The sequence below is a fragment of the Athene cunicularia genome, assembly GCF_003259725.1.
Source record: "Athene cunicularia isolate RWA chromosome 17 unlocalized genomic scaffold, athCun1 chr17_part1, whole genome shotgun sequence".
NCBI lineage: Eukaryota > Metazoa > Chordata > Aves > Strigiformes > Strigidae > Athene > Athene cunicularia.
In genome coordinates, this window is record NW_020799122.1 from 1485470 (window position 1) to 1502847 (window position 17378).

Sequence of the window (17378 nt, forward strand, 5' to 3'; positions counted from 1 at the left end):
AGAGACAGGCTGAGGGCCCCGGGCCGGCACAGCCCAACTCAGCGGCAGGACCCCGGGGCGGGGAGCTCCCCCGGCCCCCCTGCCCTGAGGAGGGGAGGAGTGTGGTTTCCCGCCCTCAAACGCAGCCCTGGTCTGTTGTCTAACTCTCTTTCTCCCCGTCTTCAGTTCTCCGTGTGGTAGCGCAGGGCCGGGCTCTGAGGGCAGTTCGCGTTTCGAGGGTGCAGGCCTTCAGGAGGATTGGGGCTGCTGGAATGGCAGAGCCTCCCTTGCCAGCGTTGGTGACGCATGTTTTGGGGGTGTGGTGGGGTCGGGAGAATTCGGAGCCTCCTTGCCTCGATTAGAGTGTGCTATAGTCTAGCTACGCTCTCTTGAAAGTGCATTAGTAAGGGGATTTGGGGGAAGGAAGAGTGGTGCAAGTGATTAATGTGTTGGGCCTGCAGCCCCATGCACTCGGTATTTTTTAAATTTTCATACAACCTGGGATTGTTTTATTGGGAAGCCCTGTTGGTATGTTTGGTATTGTCACATTAAAGATCTCAGTTCATTCATGTGCCATTCCAGGCAAATTCAGTTCCTCTGAGACAGAGGTGTAATAAAGCTATCACCAAGCAGGGAGTGCTGACATCTTCATGCATGAGAGGTGTGATAGAGTGGAGAGATCCAGTTAGATTGTATTTTATTCAGCAGTTTCAGTAGGTGCTGTTGAGCAATTGCTTTTCCTTCTGGAACACAGTGTTCTTCAAGATTACATAGGGCTTTAACTTTTCACCTCTTCTGTTTAACCTGAATATGAGACTGGAGGAGACACAGTTTGTAGTGAACTTAGTGTGATGACACATCTTCATGTTCCCAAGCTCACAGGCTGGATAGAGATAAATGTCTGTCTATCCAGCCAGGTGTTTTAGGAAAATGTAAGCAGATGAGTGCTTGTAATGATAGCACTGAGGTGATTGCTTGGTTCAAGGAAGCAACCTTCCTTCTTTGGGAGATAATGTGGGGTAATTTTTGCACTCTTTTGGCATATGGGTTCTCAACTGTTGCTACAAAACATCAAAGTCAGAGAAACTAGTTAAACTCATCTTACATTCAAATACAGGTAGAATCTAAAATTGTTACTATTTTGACAGCAGAGCAGGCTGTATCTGTAGCTTGCACCTTTACATCTTGCAGTGGTCACCCTTGCTCAGGTCACATCAGGATTATGATCTGAAATGACTTCCTATGATGACCTTATCTTACATCTATTAAAAGGCCGATGCTCACTTAAAGTGTAGTTTCTTTTGTGTACGTACTGAACCTACGAACCGTGTTTACCGTATCTGGGTTTTTGATTGCTAATTTGACCTTTAATGGCTTTGCATACACTTTGCTGAATGTGAATGTGATCACTTGGATGAGACGATTCAACTGGAAACCTCACTGGTATCAGTGAGAAGATGTAGCAGTTATAAGTATTTATTACAGCCAGTGGATTTCAGGACTTATTCTGTGGAAAATCTTTCAGTGTGAATGTGTCTTTCAAGATTACAGACAAAGCCCATGTCTTTCTCTGTCACCAGGAAAACATAGGTGATAACTCCAGATAAACATGACTTTTCATTCCTCTCCGACTTCATGAGAAAACATTTTGTTCATTATGTGATTGAGCAACTATGCCTTGAGCAACAATTTATTAATTCCTTTTTTCCATTTCGGACAGAACACTGTGCCCAGATAGAATAAGCACAAAATTTCAAAGCAATCTTGAAATACATAAAGAATGAGAGAGCCTATCTGAGCAAGAGGCTTTTCTGGTCTGCTCTTCTGAGCTGGATGTTTAATCCAGCAAAGATTTTCAAGTTGATAAGTAGGTCCCTTATGGGGGCAGGTGGGAGCGTGAATGAGAAACCTATTTTATAATTGGGTACAGTGAGGCATGTCTCCTTCAGTGGCGCTGCAAATATGTGTTGGAGCCCTAGCAAAATCCAGTAGTCACATCTCTTCCTCCTTGCTATAGATTGATAATTATGAGGAATATTAAACTCCTTGGCAGATGATCATTTGCACACACTGTGATATGCTCTGCGTGAAACCTGGACATATGTGTCAGTTATATTTTTGATGGATGTATAGTAATGAGTCATTTGAGTGAAAGATTGCTTAGAGAAAATTATCAGTAGCTGCATCAGAATGAAGTGAAAGAAATCAAGAAGTTGCCAGCAATCCCGTAAGCTTTTGGCTTGTGTATAGCTGCAGGCGAAAAAAAGGTAAATTGAGTATTGGGTTACACTGTTGGGTTAAGCTTCGTGTCGGAGCATGTCATACGGTACGTGCAAGGCACTCTGTGCCAGCGAGGTAATGTAAAATAGGAATCTAGTTAACCTGGCTGCTATCACTTCTTGGTAGCCTTCAGTACTCAAGACATTACAAGAGAGAAATGATTTAAAAAAAAAAAAAAAGTGTCAATATCAATCTGTTCAACAGAATTGCATTGCACTGTACAGAAACTTTGCATGTTCCTTTCCAGAGGTGGTTGGAGTTCAGTGATGACAGAAGAGATCTCTAATACTAATCTGGAAATGCTTTCAGATATGCACATAAAGTTCGCTATACACTGAAATGTAATAGGGAGTACCAGGCAGAAATACTTAAATGTGTGGAAATTAATCAGGGTTTGAGATGCAGTTTCTTAATTGAATTAGTAATTACAGATTGATGCTAATAATTTTTTCTGCAAGAGTTGAGCAACTAAGTCTTGTTTTAAGACAACTAATTATCAAGCAGTGTCAGGCTCCTCTTATGCCTCAGTTTTTAAGTAGAATGATACTTTCTGTAGGAAGTGCTATTATGTTTTCCTATGTGTAGAAAAAAATGATCCTGACAGAATTAAAATAGGCTTTAGATACTGTCAGATATGTACTTTCTTACATACAGCTTCAGAGAAGGACTTTATTTAATTTTATTCTGCACAAATCTCTTGCAGTTTAGTGAAAATTAATAATTTTGATTGTAAAAGGTGCATAAATATCTTATTTAAAATACTATATTCAATTTTACGTTGAAGTAATATATTTTTAATTTCTTATGGATTGCTTTGATACTAAAGCTATTTCTACATCAGAGAGGTTTTGAAGTAACTCCTACAACTAACACTTATCACAAAAGCATTCTTTTCTCATAGAGTTCCTTCCTAAATTTCTGTTTACAAAAAGTAAATTGCGTTTCCTTCTGAAATTATCCAGTTATCAAATAAATGGCGTACTATGTATTTTTGTACACGTGTTCTATGTATTTTTTTAATTGCATCTGTATGTTCGCTTGATAACTGACCGTGGGTCTTTAAGTGATTGTTGGGAGGAAAGAAAACTTTGTGTTTAAGGTTATAATGCTGTCGATGGTTTCAGCGGGTTGAGGTTTCACTACGGTGCACAGGTGGCATTAGATGTCTGCAGGGTAGTTTAATAGTCATAAAATGGGCTGCAAAATATACATATTATGATGCATGTTTATGCTATATTTGCAAACTGTATGAAGTCTCATAGTGCCTTGTTTCCTTAGTTCCACTGAAAAGTTATAAAATATTCAGAATTCAACAATGACTTCATTCTCATACCAAGGTGTTAGCTTGTTGAATGCAGCCTTTAATACTAAGTTTCTGACTTGGCAAAGCTACTTTAATTTCACTGTTCGTAGAAATAAGTGGACGTTTGTCATGGAATATTAAAATACAAAATGTGATGTCTTTTTGTCTGGAAGTTTTGGTATATGGTAAGTGCTCTTGCCAGCTGTGTTATACAGTGTTTTCACTAAAGAATTTGAACACAGACTCTAACATAATACTAAAAAGGTGTTTGTTATTTTATCCATTAGCTGTAAAAATATTATAAAATTTATAAACTTTTAATTAAGGAAACAGGGTGCTAAAAATAAAGACATAAACAAGGAGGGTAAGATGAGGCTGCACAGCGATATATATGAAAGGAAAAATACATTTCTGGTGTTACGTGGGTATCATTTCACCCTCATCCTCATTGTGGGAACGGAGCTGAGAATCTCAATATTTGAAGCAGACAATGCAGTGACTCTTAAGTAGCACAGAGAGAATTATGCAAGTTTGTTTTATACAGCAAAATAATAGTTGATTTGTCGACTTTAGATTTTTCATAACTTATGAATGTAGTTTTCTGAAAAATGGCTAGTTAAGGCAAATCAGTTGGGAACTGGTAGCAAATTAAATTAACATTAATTGAATTGTGAACCACATTGTTGCTCCTGCGAGGTGCTCTGTAAAACTGTAGAGTGTGATCCTATGCTACTGAAACCAACGGTAGCTTTTCTGTCGATTTAAATAGGTGTGGGGTTTGGCTTAGAGCCACTTGAGTTACACTAAGTGGGCCCGTGGCATGGTTAGAAATGTTTTGTTTAATCCCTTTTGGTGTTAAAGTAGGATTAAAAATAAAAGAAATTCTCTGAAGAGTAGGCTGAACTCCTTGACATGTTTATATGTTTGGTTTGAGATGCTGGGTGAGATGAGTTTCATTTCTGAAATTACTATTCAGGTAGGAATTCTAGGAGATAGATAGATATATATAGATAGATATATATGTCTATATGTTTTTTATCATTATTTTCACCCTTAACTGTAAGGGAGCCAACGAGATTTGCAAGTTAATTATACTTCAACAATTTTCTAATGTTAGATAGTTTACATTAACACACAGAAGACAATATTATCACTATACAAGCAGTCATAAATTTAGAGCAGTAATTATGCAGTTTTGATTCTTGGTTTAAACCAGAAAAATCTAAGAATAAATGTCACATGTTCAGACTTACCAAAGCCTTATTTCAGTAGCTAAACAATTACAGTCTAATGTGTGGTTCTCTTTAATCTCATAAAAAATTTTGGAGTAGCTAAAATTGTTAGAGTCAGGAATTTAACTAAAATATGCTTTCTTATATAATCACCTGCTGCCTTTACATGCTTCTTACGAAATTTCATTCCAGAGCTTCACTTACGGAGTTACATTAGTGAGAACTGGAAATGTACACTAAATGTTTGGTTTTTTCTGAAGTCGTACATCATTAACTTTTAACTGGTATATTTATAACTCTGGAGCAGAATAAGTATCCTCAAGCTTCATTTACATTTTGCAGCTGGATTTGGTATAATTTTTGACTATCACACCTATTTCCTTATTTCACATGCATCTGGCAGCTTTCTAGATTTAAGACTCTGGAGTCTCAGGAGGTGAAACCTTGTGCATCTGTAATATTCTTCAGTGTGGCTTTTTTTTTTTTTTTTTTGACAAATAGGTAGAAATATTTTGACAGGTATTAAAGAGGGGAGCTGTCTTCATTCTAAATACAGCCCATTAAGTTTTCCAATAATGTCTGCATAAAATGACTTTGCATCCTTTCGGCTGCAGTTTCTTATTTCGTTTTGTTTTTCCTGAGTATATAGGTGTCATGAAGTTGAACTCAAGGGTTGTGGTAATGAAAATTGAATCTGGGTTGTTTGTCCCATGTTGGACAATGTGACTCTGTTTTCAGTTTGGTGAAGAGAAAGAAGTATTCAGGATTACTTTTTCTCCTGAAAAGAATCCCTCTATTTAGAACATAGGTGATTTACTTTCTTATTTGGAAGTAAAGGTGAAGCAAAAAGAACTTGCTTTTGCAAGGTGCACATGTAATCAAAGTTAGTGTTGTGGCCAAGAACTGAAATAACTGTTGTTTCTCTGTCTGAGTAGCATTCTGAAAAGTGATAGAAAAGGCATGGTTTTATTTTTCTGGCAAAGTTCTGAATGATATGCCTGGGATATTTTAGTATCTAGAAACGCAGACTAGTCACAACAATTGAATTGACTTAAAGGTTCTGTGTGCCTGACTTCTATTGTTTTGATTCTTTTTTTCTCTGTGGAAGTTTGTTAGACACCCTGTTCATGCTAACTCATCTGAGCTGCAGTCATATCTTGTTACATCCTAGTCAGGCAGAAAGATCTGATGTGAAATCATCACAGACTATAAAACAAGAAATCTAGTTTATCAAGTTGTCATTGTAACGTATGCATTCTTGGAACCCTTTTTGATTGAGTAATTGAAAGCACACTTGAAAAAAAATTTCTCAATGTGCTAAATAACTTTTTTTTTTTTCCCTTTCAGACAAAATCCGGAAACTACCTTTGAAGTGTATGCAGAAGTAACCTATTCAGGAATCAGTTGCGCTGGGAAAGGTACTGTTCTGCACTGTAATTCTACCTATTTATTGGCTGAAACTATTCTTAAGAATCATGTATTATGAGCTAATGAAGTATATTTAATACTATGCTGTTCTAGCGTTTAAAGATATCTTAATTGCTGGTTCTGCAGAATCTTTTACAGTTAGGACTAATGAGAAATTCTTGCCTCTGTCCCCGATTGCGGGCAATTTTCTGATTTCTTTGACTGTTTTGCCTTTTTTGTCTTTTGAAATAGAAATAACTTACTGCTGATATAAGGAATGAGTAGTTTTAAAACAAAAAATACTCTAAAACTTCTTGAGTGGAATTTGTTTTTCCTCCTTCTTTGTCTGCAGAAGTATTTTTATCTGTTCCCAGAATTCTTCCTCTGATAAAATGATTTTTTTCTTGAAATAAGACATGAATGCAGTTTATGATGTGGTTAACAATTTGAACAAACATTGTTAATCAAGCCATAACAATAAAGGATTTTTCTATAATAATATTTCTGACAAGTATTCCTATGTTTATGCTAGAGAAGTCCCATAACTGCTGAAACCAACATGTAAGTATAGTTGTGAATTTTTGGTTGTGCTTTGTTCTAAACCTGAGGAACTTGATCAAATAAGCAGGAAAAGCAAAGGTTGAAATCCGTAATCCCAGAATTTAGTTCAAGGTATTGTTTTCCGAGATCTGTCTCTAGAATGTTATGAAAAGGAGGGATGTGAAAATTAAATAATTATGATTAGTCACCATATACTGAAGTAATATCTTCTGTCTTTTATGAAATGATCATCTGTGTACAATATATACGGTACAATGAACCAATAGGATTTTTATATTTATTGACTGGAAAGCCACTTATCTTCTTTTATATCTGTATTTGTTTGTTACATTCAGCAAAAGTCAAATAGCTTCAACTCTTTCCTTTACTGCCAAATCCTCCATAGGAGTTGTAACTGGAATACAGTTTTGGCTTGTCCTACTGCTATATGCCATCACGACTATTTGATGTAACTGCAGGAGCCCTTTTAATAACTAGTCTTTGTTTCTGCACATCTGACCTGGATTCTAGTGCCAGAAAATCTGAACAAATTTGACCATAAACATTACATTGTACAGTACTAGTGTCTGGGTATAATCTTCTCTTTGAAGTTTGTTTGCATCCCCCTGGAGGGATTAATTCCCTGCTGTGGGAAGGTGGGTTAAAAAGCATGGAAACTACTTTACAGGTTTTTAATTGGAGAATTTAGTATACATTTTGTTCTATAAACCAACTGATTCTGTGGGAGTTTCACTTAGTTGTGTTTTTAGGTTTGTTGTATGCACTTATAGGTGCAAAATCTTCAGAAATTGTTTTTAGTGAGTAAAAAAATTATTTTAATAATTGTTTTTACAACTCATATGTACTGAAGTTTTTTCTCTGAATAATCTTTTGAAAGATTTTTACCAGCCAATTCTTTTATATTTAAGTGGTGCCCTTTATTCTCAAAAGTCTTAGATGTGTGTATCCCCAAATACTCTGTCCTTCTGTTCTAAATGAAGGTGGTGGTTTGGTTCTCTACAGCACCGGCTGTGTTTAACAGCTATGCTCTATCCCATTCTAGAAATACAGACCTGGAGACCTCCATGTAGTCTTTTCTACTTCTCAGCTAGCTGTTCTGTGCCAGAAGACCAAGAATATGTATCAAAATTTTTTCTGCGGTTGGGGAATGTGTATCACATGGGAAGGAGCAGTTACTGTCAATAAAAGAAAATGTGTAAAAGGTGTATAGGGAGCAAATTATCAGACATGTTTAAAAAAGTATTTCTTCCTATGTAATGGATCCCAAAATTAACTGAGACAGCTGGTTTTGAAGTTTGTGTCTAGAGTAATAGTGCTATTGATCACTTACAGTGCTTGTAATTCTTATATCCATCTTCTGACGTGGTCTTGAGGAGAATGAATTGCTCCAAAGATACAGCAGCCCTAGTGTGGGAAAGTGTCTGGTTTGTGGGGTGGTAAAACACGCCTCTATTTTGTTTTATTCAAAAGTTTGTGTAACTGTTGTGGTTTAACCCAAGCCGGCAACTTAAGCACCCCTGCAGTGGAGTGGGGGATAGAAGCAGAAGAGTAAAAGTGGGAAAGTAGCACAGGATGTTTTCTATGTGACTGTTAAATATCAACTGAAATTAAAAGCTTTAACATATTTAATCTTGCTGAAATGGGAGATCCTGATGTGTGCTATTAACCTCTGACAGACAGTTGTACGTTCAAGTAGCATTATTGCTCAGGTAATTGTTAACAATCTTGCATTAAATGTTTATTTGGTTAAGAACTTTTGAAATGAATGAAAGCAGCATTATTCATTGACTATCATATAGAATCATTCAGGTTGGAAAAGACCTTTAAAGTCACCGAGGCCAACCATAAACCTAACATTGCCAAGTCCCCCACTAAACAATGTCCTTAAGCACCATGTCTGCACGTCTTTTAAATACCTCCAGGGATGGTGACTCAGCCACTTCCCTGGGCAACCTGTTCCAATGCTTGATACAGAAGGCTCCTTCTTATCAAGATGGTTGACTGCAGAAGGACAAAATCTGTTCTGGGTTCTGAGAAAGACATCAGTAAACTGGAACAAGTTCAGTGGGGGCCACCAAGATGGTGAGCGAAATAGAGCACTTGCACTGTGAGGGGAGGTTGAGTGCTGGGCCTGTTCAGCCTGGAGAAGACTTCGGGGAACCCGAACAGCAGGCTCCCCCACCTGTGAGGAGCTCATCAAGATGACATATCCAGATATTTCACAGTGGTGAGTGGCAGGAGGAGGAGAGATGATGACAGACTGAATCGAGAGGTGTTCCACCTGAATATTGGGAATGTGTTCACCATGAGGGCAGTCAAGTATTGGACCAGGTCACTCAGAGAGGTTGTGCAATCTCCATCCTTGGAGGTTTTGAAGACCCAGCTGGATCACAACCTGAACAACCTAGTCTGACCTCACACCTGGCCCATCTTTGAGCAGGAGTTGGGCTAGAGACCTCCTGAGGTCCCTTCCAGTCTGAATTATCCTGTAATCCTAAAATCTGATTCCTGGAAACGTCAGCTTCAGGAACATCTGGAGGATGTTTTATATTAATAAGGTATGAAGAGGAAATTTCATTGAAACCAAAGAAGTTGAAAAAGCAAGCATTGTTTTATTCCAATCCAGGCAGAATTCTGCCAAACCGCAATGAAATGAGTGAACTGAGAAAGGAAGTGATCACTGGATCAGCTCAGCTGTGGTCTCTCTGTCCTTTCCCCTCTAGATCGTTTAGAAATAACGATCATCTGTGTTCAGCATTGGTGATTTGTGTGTTTCTGGCTCATGAAGTCTTTGGTGCGTTGTACAATTCCAGCATTCAGTGGTATCTAAAAGCTGTATTTGTGCTTTTCTTTGTTATATTCATAAATCTTATTTGGGGACTTGTGGATTTTTCTTACTGGGTCACTTTATGTAAATGTGCTATCTTTGTTTTGAGAACTGTGAAGCAAGATATCTGCAACTGTGACTAGCAGTGGTAAGATGAATATTTGTTAGTAAGAAGATATTTCCTTAAGACAATTACCAAACCATTTTTTTGCCTTATGATTGTTGTGATTTCGGTAGAAACTGGGAATTCCCCTTAGCTAATTGAATCGAAGTTTGTGTTTTGTTTTGGTTGTGTTTTTTTTTTTTTTTTTGTAAAGAACATTTGACTTCTTAAAATAGAATGAAGATACAAAACTGCTTTTATCTTAACCTTGTTCCAGCTCTTTTTTTTTTATTTTTACTTTATTTGGGCTCTCTGGAATTAAGAATTTCTTTCCATGATGCATTCATTCATGTTCTACTTTTCAGTTTCATCAAATAGCACAGTTCTCTTGTCCATACTCTCATCTGATAAAATGTTGATGTCTTCTCAGCAAAAGTCTAAGGTAGCAAAATAGAATAGAAAGGAGTCTGCATCTTTACAGTGCCAGTACATGGATGTTATATCTAGTGAGAAATCTGTGTTGTGTGTGTCAAGTATAAGTATGTCAGGCATAGGAACTTTGCAAGTCTAGTGCTTCTCACCAACTCCCACACACTTACTTTCAGGAGGAGAGGAAAAAAAATAGTCGTGGTTTTATTTAAAAAATGGAATATTGTTATAGGGAAAATATTGACTAAAACTTTACAGTGTTAATACTTTGATACTTTGATTCTTTCATTTGTAGTATCAGGTAAGTACTCAGGTGACTCAGAGGAAAGGGTGCAGTTCCAAGACTGATACAGAAGCCCGACTAAGAGACTGGTTTAAGTTAAATAGTCTTAACAGGTGCCTCTTGTGCAGTGGTGTAGGTTGGGATTGGAGTAAGATGCTAATACTGTACAGATGGCACAACAAAGTCAACTCTTTGACAAATACCTTTGTCTTTCAGCCATTTCAGGTGAACAGGTAGATTGTTAGGACTTAAAAAAAATTGCTCACTAAGACAAATTCCAACTCACATATGAGACTTGTAATATTCTGTAGCCTATGCATGGGCATTGTCTTTGCCTTTATATATTTTAGTGTTGTGTAGTTTTGACAATAGGAAAATTTCTAACTTTCCTTATCACTTATATGTAAGGAGGCCATCTACCTCGCTAAATTCAGGTGTATTGTTTTTTAAAAAAAAAAAACACAGTCAAAAAACTTTTGGATTTATCATCATTATTTTAGAGGTTTCACTGATATGAGTTAACCTTGCTTCAGGAATGAAATAAAGTAGAGCCTCAAAAATCATAAAGGGGAACAACAGTACAGTATTGCACAGCAGATACCAGTAATATTCTGGATGTCACCTATAATTTCATTAGTTTTGCCTTTCTGCTGTGATAAGTAATTAAGTATGACTTGGGAGAAATGAGTAGATGTATGTTTTAGTTGACACTAAAATACTAACACTTCTGAACATTACATACAAGGTTTAAGGTGTACCATCGTTTTTGTTAGCATATTGCTTTATGTTATGTTTTACTGTTCACCCTAGTTTAAGAAAAAGGTTTAAAACCAAACTCTTGTTTTCAGTGCTTTTCGTACTTAATGACACCAAAATCTTTGCAGCGGCAGATGTCTGTGCTGTTTGTTTCATCACTGGTGTAGCTGGTGCTTCTCAAATTCAGGGAGCTAGGAGGGTATCCATTTAAATCTTAGCTGGAAATGCTAAGTTTTCTGGTGTTAGGGCAGTGCGTGTTCCATGAAATAGCACATTCCTAAGCAAATAATGCTGGAGGTTCTAAACTGAAGCTATAAATTGCAGTTTTAACTTACTTTAAGTTTTGATGGTAAGTCTGTCTTTGGTGCATGATCTTCTCTCATTCATTGGAATTGTTACATGCAGTGGATAGTTGGAGAGCAAAATGGATGCTTTGTATGAAATACTACTATTTTATTGGATTCCTCTTCCCATTTTTAAACTTGATGTAAAGGAGGGGAAAAAGCACTTTACGAGATTGTGAAGCCTTTCTAATGGAGAGCTTGTGTATTTGTCATGGCATCTCATAACAGTGAAACTTCACAGAGGTTGAGGTAGTAAATGGCAAGGAGCTTGTATTGTTTCTTTTACAAATTATAACAGCTTAATTTACCTTAAGGACATCTAGAAACTGTTCTGTATTATTGACATATTGCATATTTGTAAGTAAAGTTAGAACTACGTTTCTTTTAAAACCTCAGCTAAAATATTGTTTTGGTTTTTTGAGATGCAGAAATAGGAAGAATCTACTAGCAATTTTAGTTTAAATGCCTACGTAAAGAAAATGAAAGCATACCGACTACTTAAGAAGTTTTTCTTTTAACTTTCAAAGGACTTTATGATCTTAAAACTGCTGCGGATCACTCATCAATATGATGTGACAAATTTAAGGATCTTTCTGGACCTCAGGCAAAGATCCTCTCGTTAGAGGGGTCTGTGTGGAGAATTGTAGTCTAACTGTCAAACTGTTCATGTAGAAAAAGAATTTGTTAGTCTAAAGTAACTGATCAAAATAGTCTCTAAAGTATGAACATTTGAAAGTAAACGCTCACAAGAGTAAGACACCCCCCTACACCCCTGTCTGGGAGGACGTAGCATGCTTTTGTGTGGGGTTTTTGTGTTCTCGCCAAAGCAGACATTATAAAAGTATGTCAAATCTGTAGCTTTACCATGTAGTGTGCCAAAAGGCCTTTCTCTCCAAGGACCTCATCTTTCATCTTTTTGTGAGTGTAGCATAAATTCTTGCTGTGTGTTCAAGGAAAAAGCTAAAATGGTTTAGTACAGCTAAAGGTTTTATTTCTTTTTTTTTTTTTTTTTTTTTTTTTAAAAAACAAACCCATGGTAAGTTAGAAGCCTAAATGTGATACCGTGGACAAAGTGTAAGTGTTAGAGTTTAACAAATGTTCACTAGATTAGTAAAGGAAATGTAGTTTATACTACTTCTTTTATGACAGAATTTAAAAGGTCTTGCTGTAAGACTCGCCATGTGCTTCTTTCTTTTCTCCAAAACATACCACTAAGTTGAAAAGGGAGATGAATCTTAGAAGGAAACTATTAACTCTGAGGTAGTTTATCATTGTTTGAGAGAAAGGATTAAATTTGCATTTGAATTGGCTCTGAGAGTAGCATGTACTACTAATCTTGTTCCTACTAGAAGCTTGTGAGTAGTTTAAGTACTTCCTTCTTTACTTTTCATGTTCTAGCCTTGTGTTGTAATGGCTCTTTTCTTCCCTACCCCCCCTTCCCAGTAGATCACAAATGTTATAACTTAAACTAATCGAAGTCCTTAACTCCACTGGGAGAAGTCATGATGTGCTTGGGTCCTAAAATTATTCTGCAGTTGTCACCATGGTTTCCATGACAGGACTTTCACAGGTAGAGAGAACTAGCAGGTTTCTGTCTGCAAAATAGACATGCTGCTACTCCTTATCTTTTTGTCATATATTCTAATTTTAGATAATAGAGCAGTGCCTCCCATATAGATGAAATATTTTCTTAAGTTTAAGCAAAGTTACTGGAGTAGGATTAAGTTAAGAATCGGTCATTCAAAAGTTTGTAAACATTACCTGTGCACCTCTCGGAGCAACCTTTGGTTTTTTGTTTTTTTTTTTTTTAAAGGTTCAAACATTTTGTTGGTTGAAGTCTGCCTATTCCGTAGTGAGAAACAGAAAACACACTGAAGGTTTAGGAATAACAAAGTGCAAAATTCAAGTTTCGTTCTGTTAAATAGGGGGCTTTCTGTTGAGCATGTGCTGTAATTCGGGTATCACAAGTTTTCCAATCCAATCTTTATGGTATTCTGTTGTTACACCTAACTTCCTAGAGCAGGATTGGAAAAGTAACCAAATCTGAGTGGATAGGTAGTATTGGGAAATTCTAGTTCTCCTAAACTGCTGCTTTGTTTTGCTCTTCCCATTTGATTGCTTTTCTTCTAAATACAAACAAGGTGGGAGGTTTTCACAGAATTTGCTAGGACTGCAGCGTCTCCAGATCAAATAAATAGCACTGTCCGAACTGTTTTGTTTGAAGAGAATTCACAGTTTGGCTTTTACAGTATAAATAAGACACAACTCGATTTGAAGAGAAACTCACTTTATGAAAAAACATTGCAAGTCGTCATAAATTTTATCTTACCACATTTTTAGGTGTGTTCTTAGCTGATGATACTAGATTTAATAAAAGCCCAAAATGTTAGTGTCAAGTATCACTGAATGTTCTTCCATTTCTGCAAGTGATTTTATGGGAAGATATCTGTTTGTCCTTTTTGTTTCATGCTTTAACTACTTCTGTCTACAGTCTTTTCTATTTCACAAGTATTTACTAGTCTGCACTATATTGCTACTGCTGGCACTGTTTAACTATAGAGAGAAATTCAGCACAGAAAGTCTCACTCACAAGACTTTAAACTCTTTTGTTGATTTATATTTTTTTAAAGGAGCTTGACATCTTCATCAAGTTCACAGTGGGCCTGCTTTGTTTGCTTTCTCTTGAATGCTTGATAAGATTTTTCTTCTATTGTTTTGTGCAGCAAGGACAGAACTTGCCATGGCTGAGGTGGTTTTTTTGTAAATCCACAATATGGTCATTGTCTGCTGCTGAATAATTGTGACTGCTTTTTGTACAACCAGAACTAAGGCTTTGGCTGTGAACAGATTCCTTCTTAGCATGAAAAGAGACTAATCCATGTAAATACAGCCCCAAAATAAAGCTTTACAGAAAAAGGGAAAGGCTGCTAAGCAGGAGGGCAGAGGTCAGCAATTTAACCTTTAACCTAACAAATAAGAAGCATGAAAGTTCCCGAATTGGTTTACAAAGGCAAGCTCCTGTGATCTGTCAGTTTTTCTTTTCATGATAGAGTTGGGTGAGAAAACTGACTGACAGCTAGTGCCTTTTTAACTGCAGGTTGAAATTAACTGCTAAACTGAAACTTTCTAAGGCAGGGGTTTTTTAGTGATTTTAACAAATTATTTTCATTCACTAGCAGTACTTACAGTTTTTCTTGAATTTAGAGGAGTTTTGAGTGGTTGTTCTTTTTAAAGAGCTCTTGAGACCCAATTTAGATACCAAATGCTACTAAAACATTTAATATTTCAGCATTTGAAGCATTTAAGAATTTGATGAAGCACTTGTTGCAGTTAGCTCTCTGTTAATGTGCTACTTTAAGAGTAAGGCTGTTACTCCAATAACTGCAAAGAGATTGTATTTTGGATAGAGTGGAAATGTTGTTAAATGGGAGGTGTGTGTGACTTTAAGGGAATAATTTTAACTTTGGTTCATTCTCAGTCACAAAAATTTCCAAGGTGGTTTGTTTCTGTTTGTCATTATTTAATCACAACAGGTAATCTCATTAATGAGTGTTAACTTTTGCTTAAAGCTTAATGCATCTGCAATCAGCTGTTAATCTAGATATAGACATTTCTGTAAAGAACTTTTAATTAGAGCGTCATTCAGATGAAAAAGAAACAAAGTAGTAATGACTTTAAAGTAGGCTCCCTGTAGATTAAGAACAGCAATTTTGGGGGTTCTTGCCTAATGTTGTAAGCGCTGTCCCAGAAATGACTGACGTTTGGTCCATCCACAGTTGTGCTGATGCTTCCTGTGAGTGTTTTCAGCAGAAATATTGGAGTTCAGAAGTTGTGTCCGTGTTTAGTCTGTTGACATGTGGGTCGGTAGTTCTATCCAGAGCACTACTTTAACATGCAAGCAAAGCAAATTTGGTGAAGCAACAGATGAACTAGATCTATTTTTATTGCTCGTTCTTTTTGTTATAGGTAGTTCCTTGCAAGAAGAGAATGTAAACTCTAATTCAAACAGAGGCCTGTTGGAGTGCCTGAGGCAATATTGGTCTGCTTCTCTTCGGTGTGATATTTTTTTATCACGAACAAAAAGAGACATTGTCAGGTCTTCATGTGGCTTTTGTTGGTTTGGTTTTGGTTTGTTTTGCTTTAAAGATTGAAATAGAGTTAGAAAGCTGATTTGAGGTTAAACTATTATATAAGTGTAAAATTAATGTAAGACTACTGTTTGACTTTGGCAATGGTTGTTAAAAAACAAACCCTACTTTTTGTGCTACCAGAGACAAGGCTGATCCTGCAGTATTCCTACATGAAATGCTGTAGCATGCTGATTCACAGCGAGGGGGTGGTACACTTCCCTGTAAGACACATTTTAATAGTAAAGAGCTGTGTTATGTTCTGTTAATATCCAATCGTGCTCATTATCTGTGAAAAAGGTGTATCACCTGCTCTCCTGGATTCTGTCACTGGGGAGGGGAGAAGGAGTGCTAAGGGAGTGCTGTGAATCCTCACTGAGGAGGAAGGAGGTTTTTTGCATTGCTGGGGCTACCAAGTTTTGGTAAACCACTTGCCAAAATTCCAGATGTGACAGATTATTGCCTTTTGGGAAGATGACTTTTATGGCTTTCTTTTTTTTTTTTTTTTTTTTTACTTTTTAATAGACTTACTTCATGGAAACGTGGGGTAGAAACCGAGGAAGCTGAACTGCAGTATGATAACCTTGGATGGAGGGGTGGGAACAAACAACTGACAGTAACAATCTACTATCTGGAATGGGTTATAATCTGGTGAGTTAATTTGTTTATACTTCCATGGGGATTAAAAAAGCCCTCAAACAAAACCCTCAAACCCCCCAATATTTAAGTTGGTTGTGATTTTTCTGAACTATTCCTTGACTGGCTCTTTGTGGAGAGTAACGTTTTCTAATTTGATGAACTACGTAGTAAAAACAAATGATGCATACTATAGCTAGTCGCATAATACAAGATCATGGAGAAGTACCATGTATCTGGGTGGAAAGCGCCAGTTAAAAGATGAGGAGCTGGAGTGGAGAATCCTATTTACTGTGCCAAGTGGTCTGCCCCAGACTTGATCAGCTGTTACAGGCCATACACCTAGGGAGAGAATGGGGGGCAGGGGAAGAGAAAACCTACGGTGGGTACTTTTAAAGCAGTATCTTGGATATTGTAGCCAAAAGAATTTCCCCACTTAGAATTTGTGCTAGGATTTTCAATGGTGGTGAAGGGTATTACACTCACACCTCACTGCATGGTACTGGGGTTAACTAATTCCCGTCTTTAGTTCCTTTTGAAGAGCCATTGACGTTGAAATTACGTAGTTATGAATACACATAGTTGTAACATTACATTTTTTGGAATTGATTCTTGCATCATTTTACCTAAATAAATAATTACTCTTCATTTACGTCTAGTTGACCTGTAAGATACTTCTGAGATCCTTGAGATCTCTCGTTCCAAAGATTCTAAAACCAAATCATCACTCTGGCAAAACATCTATCAAAACCAATTAATTCAGACTTAAATCAGATGCTGAAATGTGAAGACAAAATAGCTGGTTAAGTATCACAGTATGGGTAGACAGTAGAATCAGGCTTCTGACTTTTCATATTTGTAAGCTTCATGTTTGACTTGATAAAGCACGATTTAAATAACATTGTTTTGTGTATATGACACGAGGACAGTGCAAGCAAGTAGGGAAAGATGCTGGGATATGAGAAACAGCTCAGTCAGAATGGAAATTAGGTGATGCTGTCTCATCAGTAGTGAGCTGAAGAGATGTTAGAACAGAAGTGGCCTATGAAGGGCAGGATCAAATTGTAATATATGGCAGAGTGAAAAAAAAAAAAACCCAAAACAAACATAC

General features: G+C 36.9%; 1 protein-coding gene across 1 annotated transcript in view; it reads left to right on the forward strand.

The window, feature by feature from the left end:
- Nucleotides 1-17378, forward strand: part of DENND1A (DENN domain containing 1A) — a 228893-nt gene that overhangs the window by 19077 nt on the left and 192438 nt on the right. Inside the window, exon 2 of the mRNA XM_026860635.1 lies at nt 6142-6212. Within this exon, the coding sequence (XP_026716436.1) occupies nt 6142-6212 (71 nt within the window). The remainder of the gene's footprint in view (nt 1-6141; nt 6213-17378) is intronic.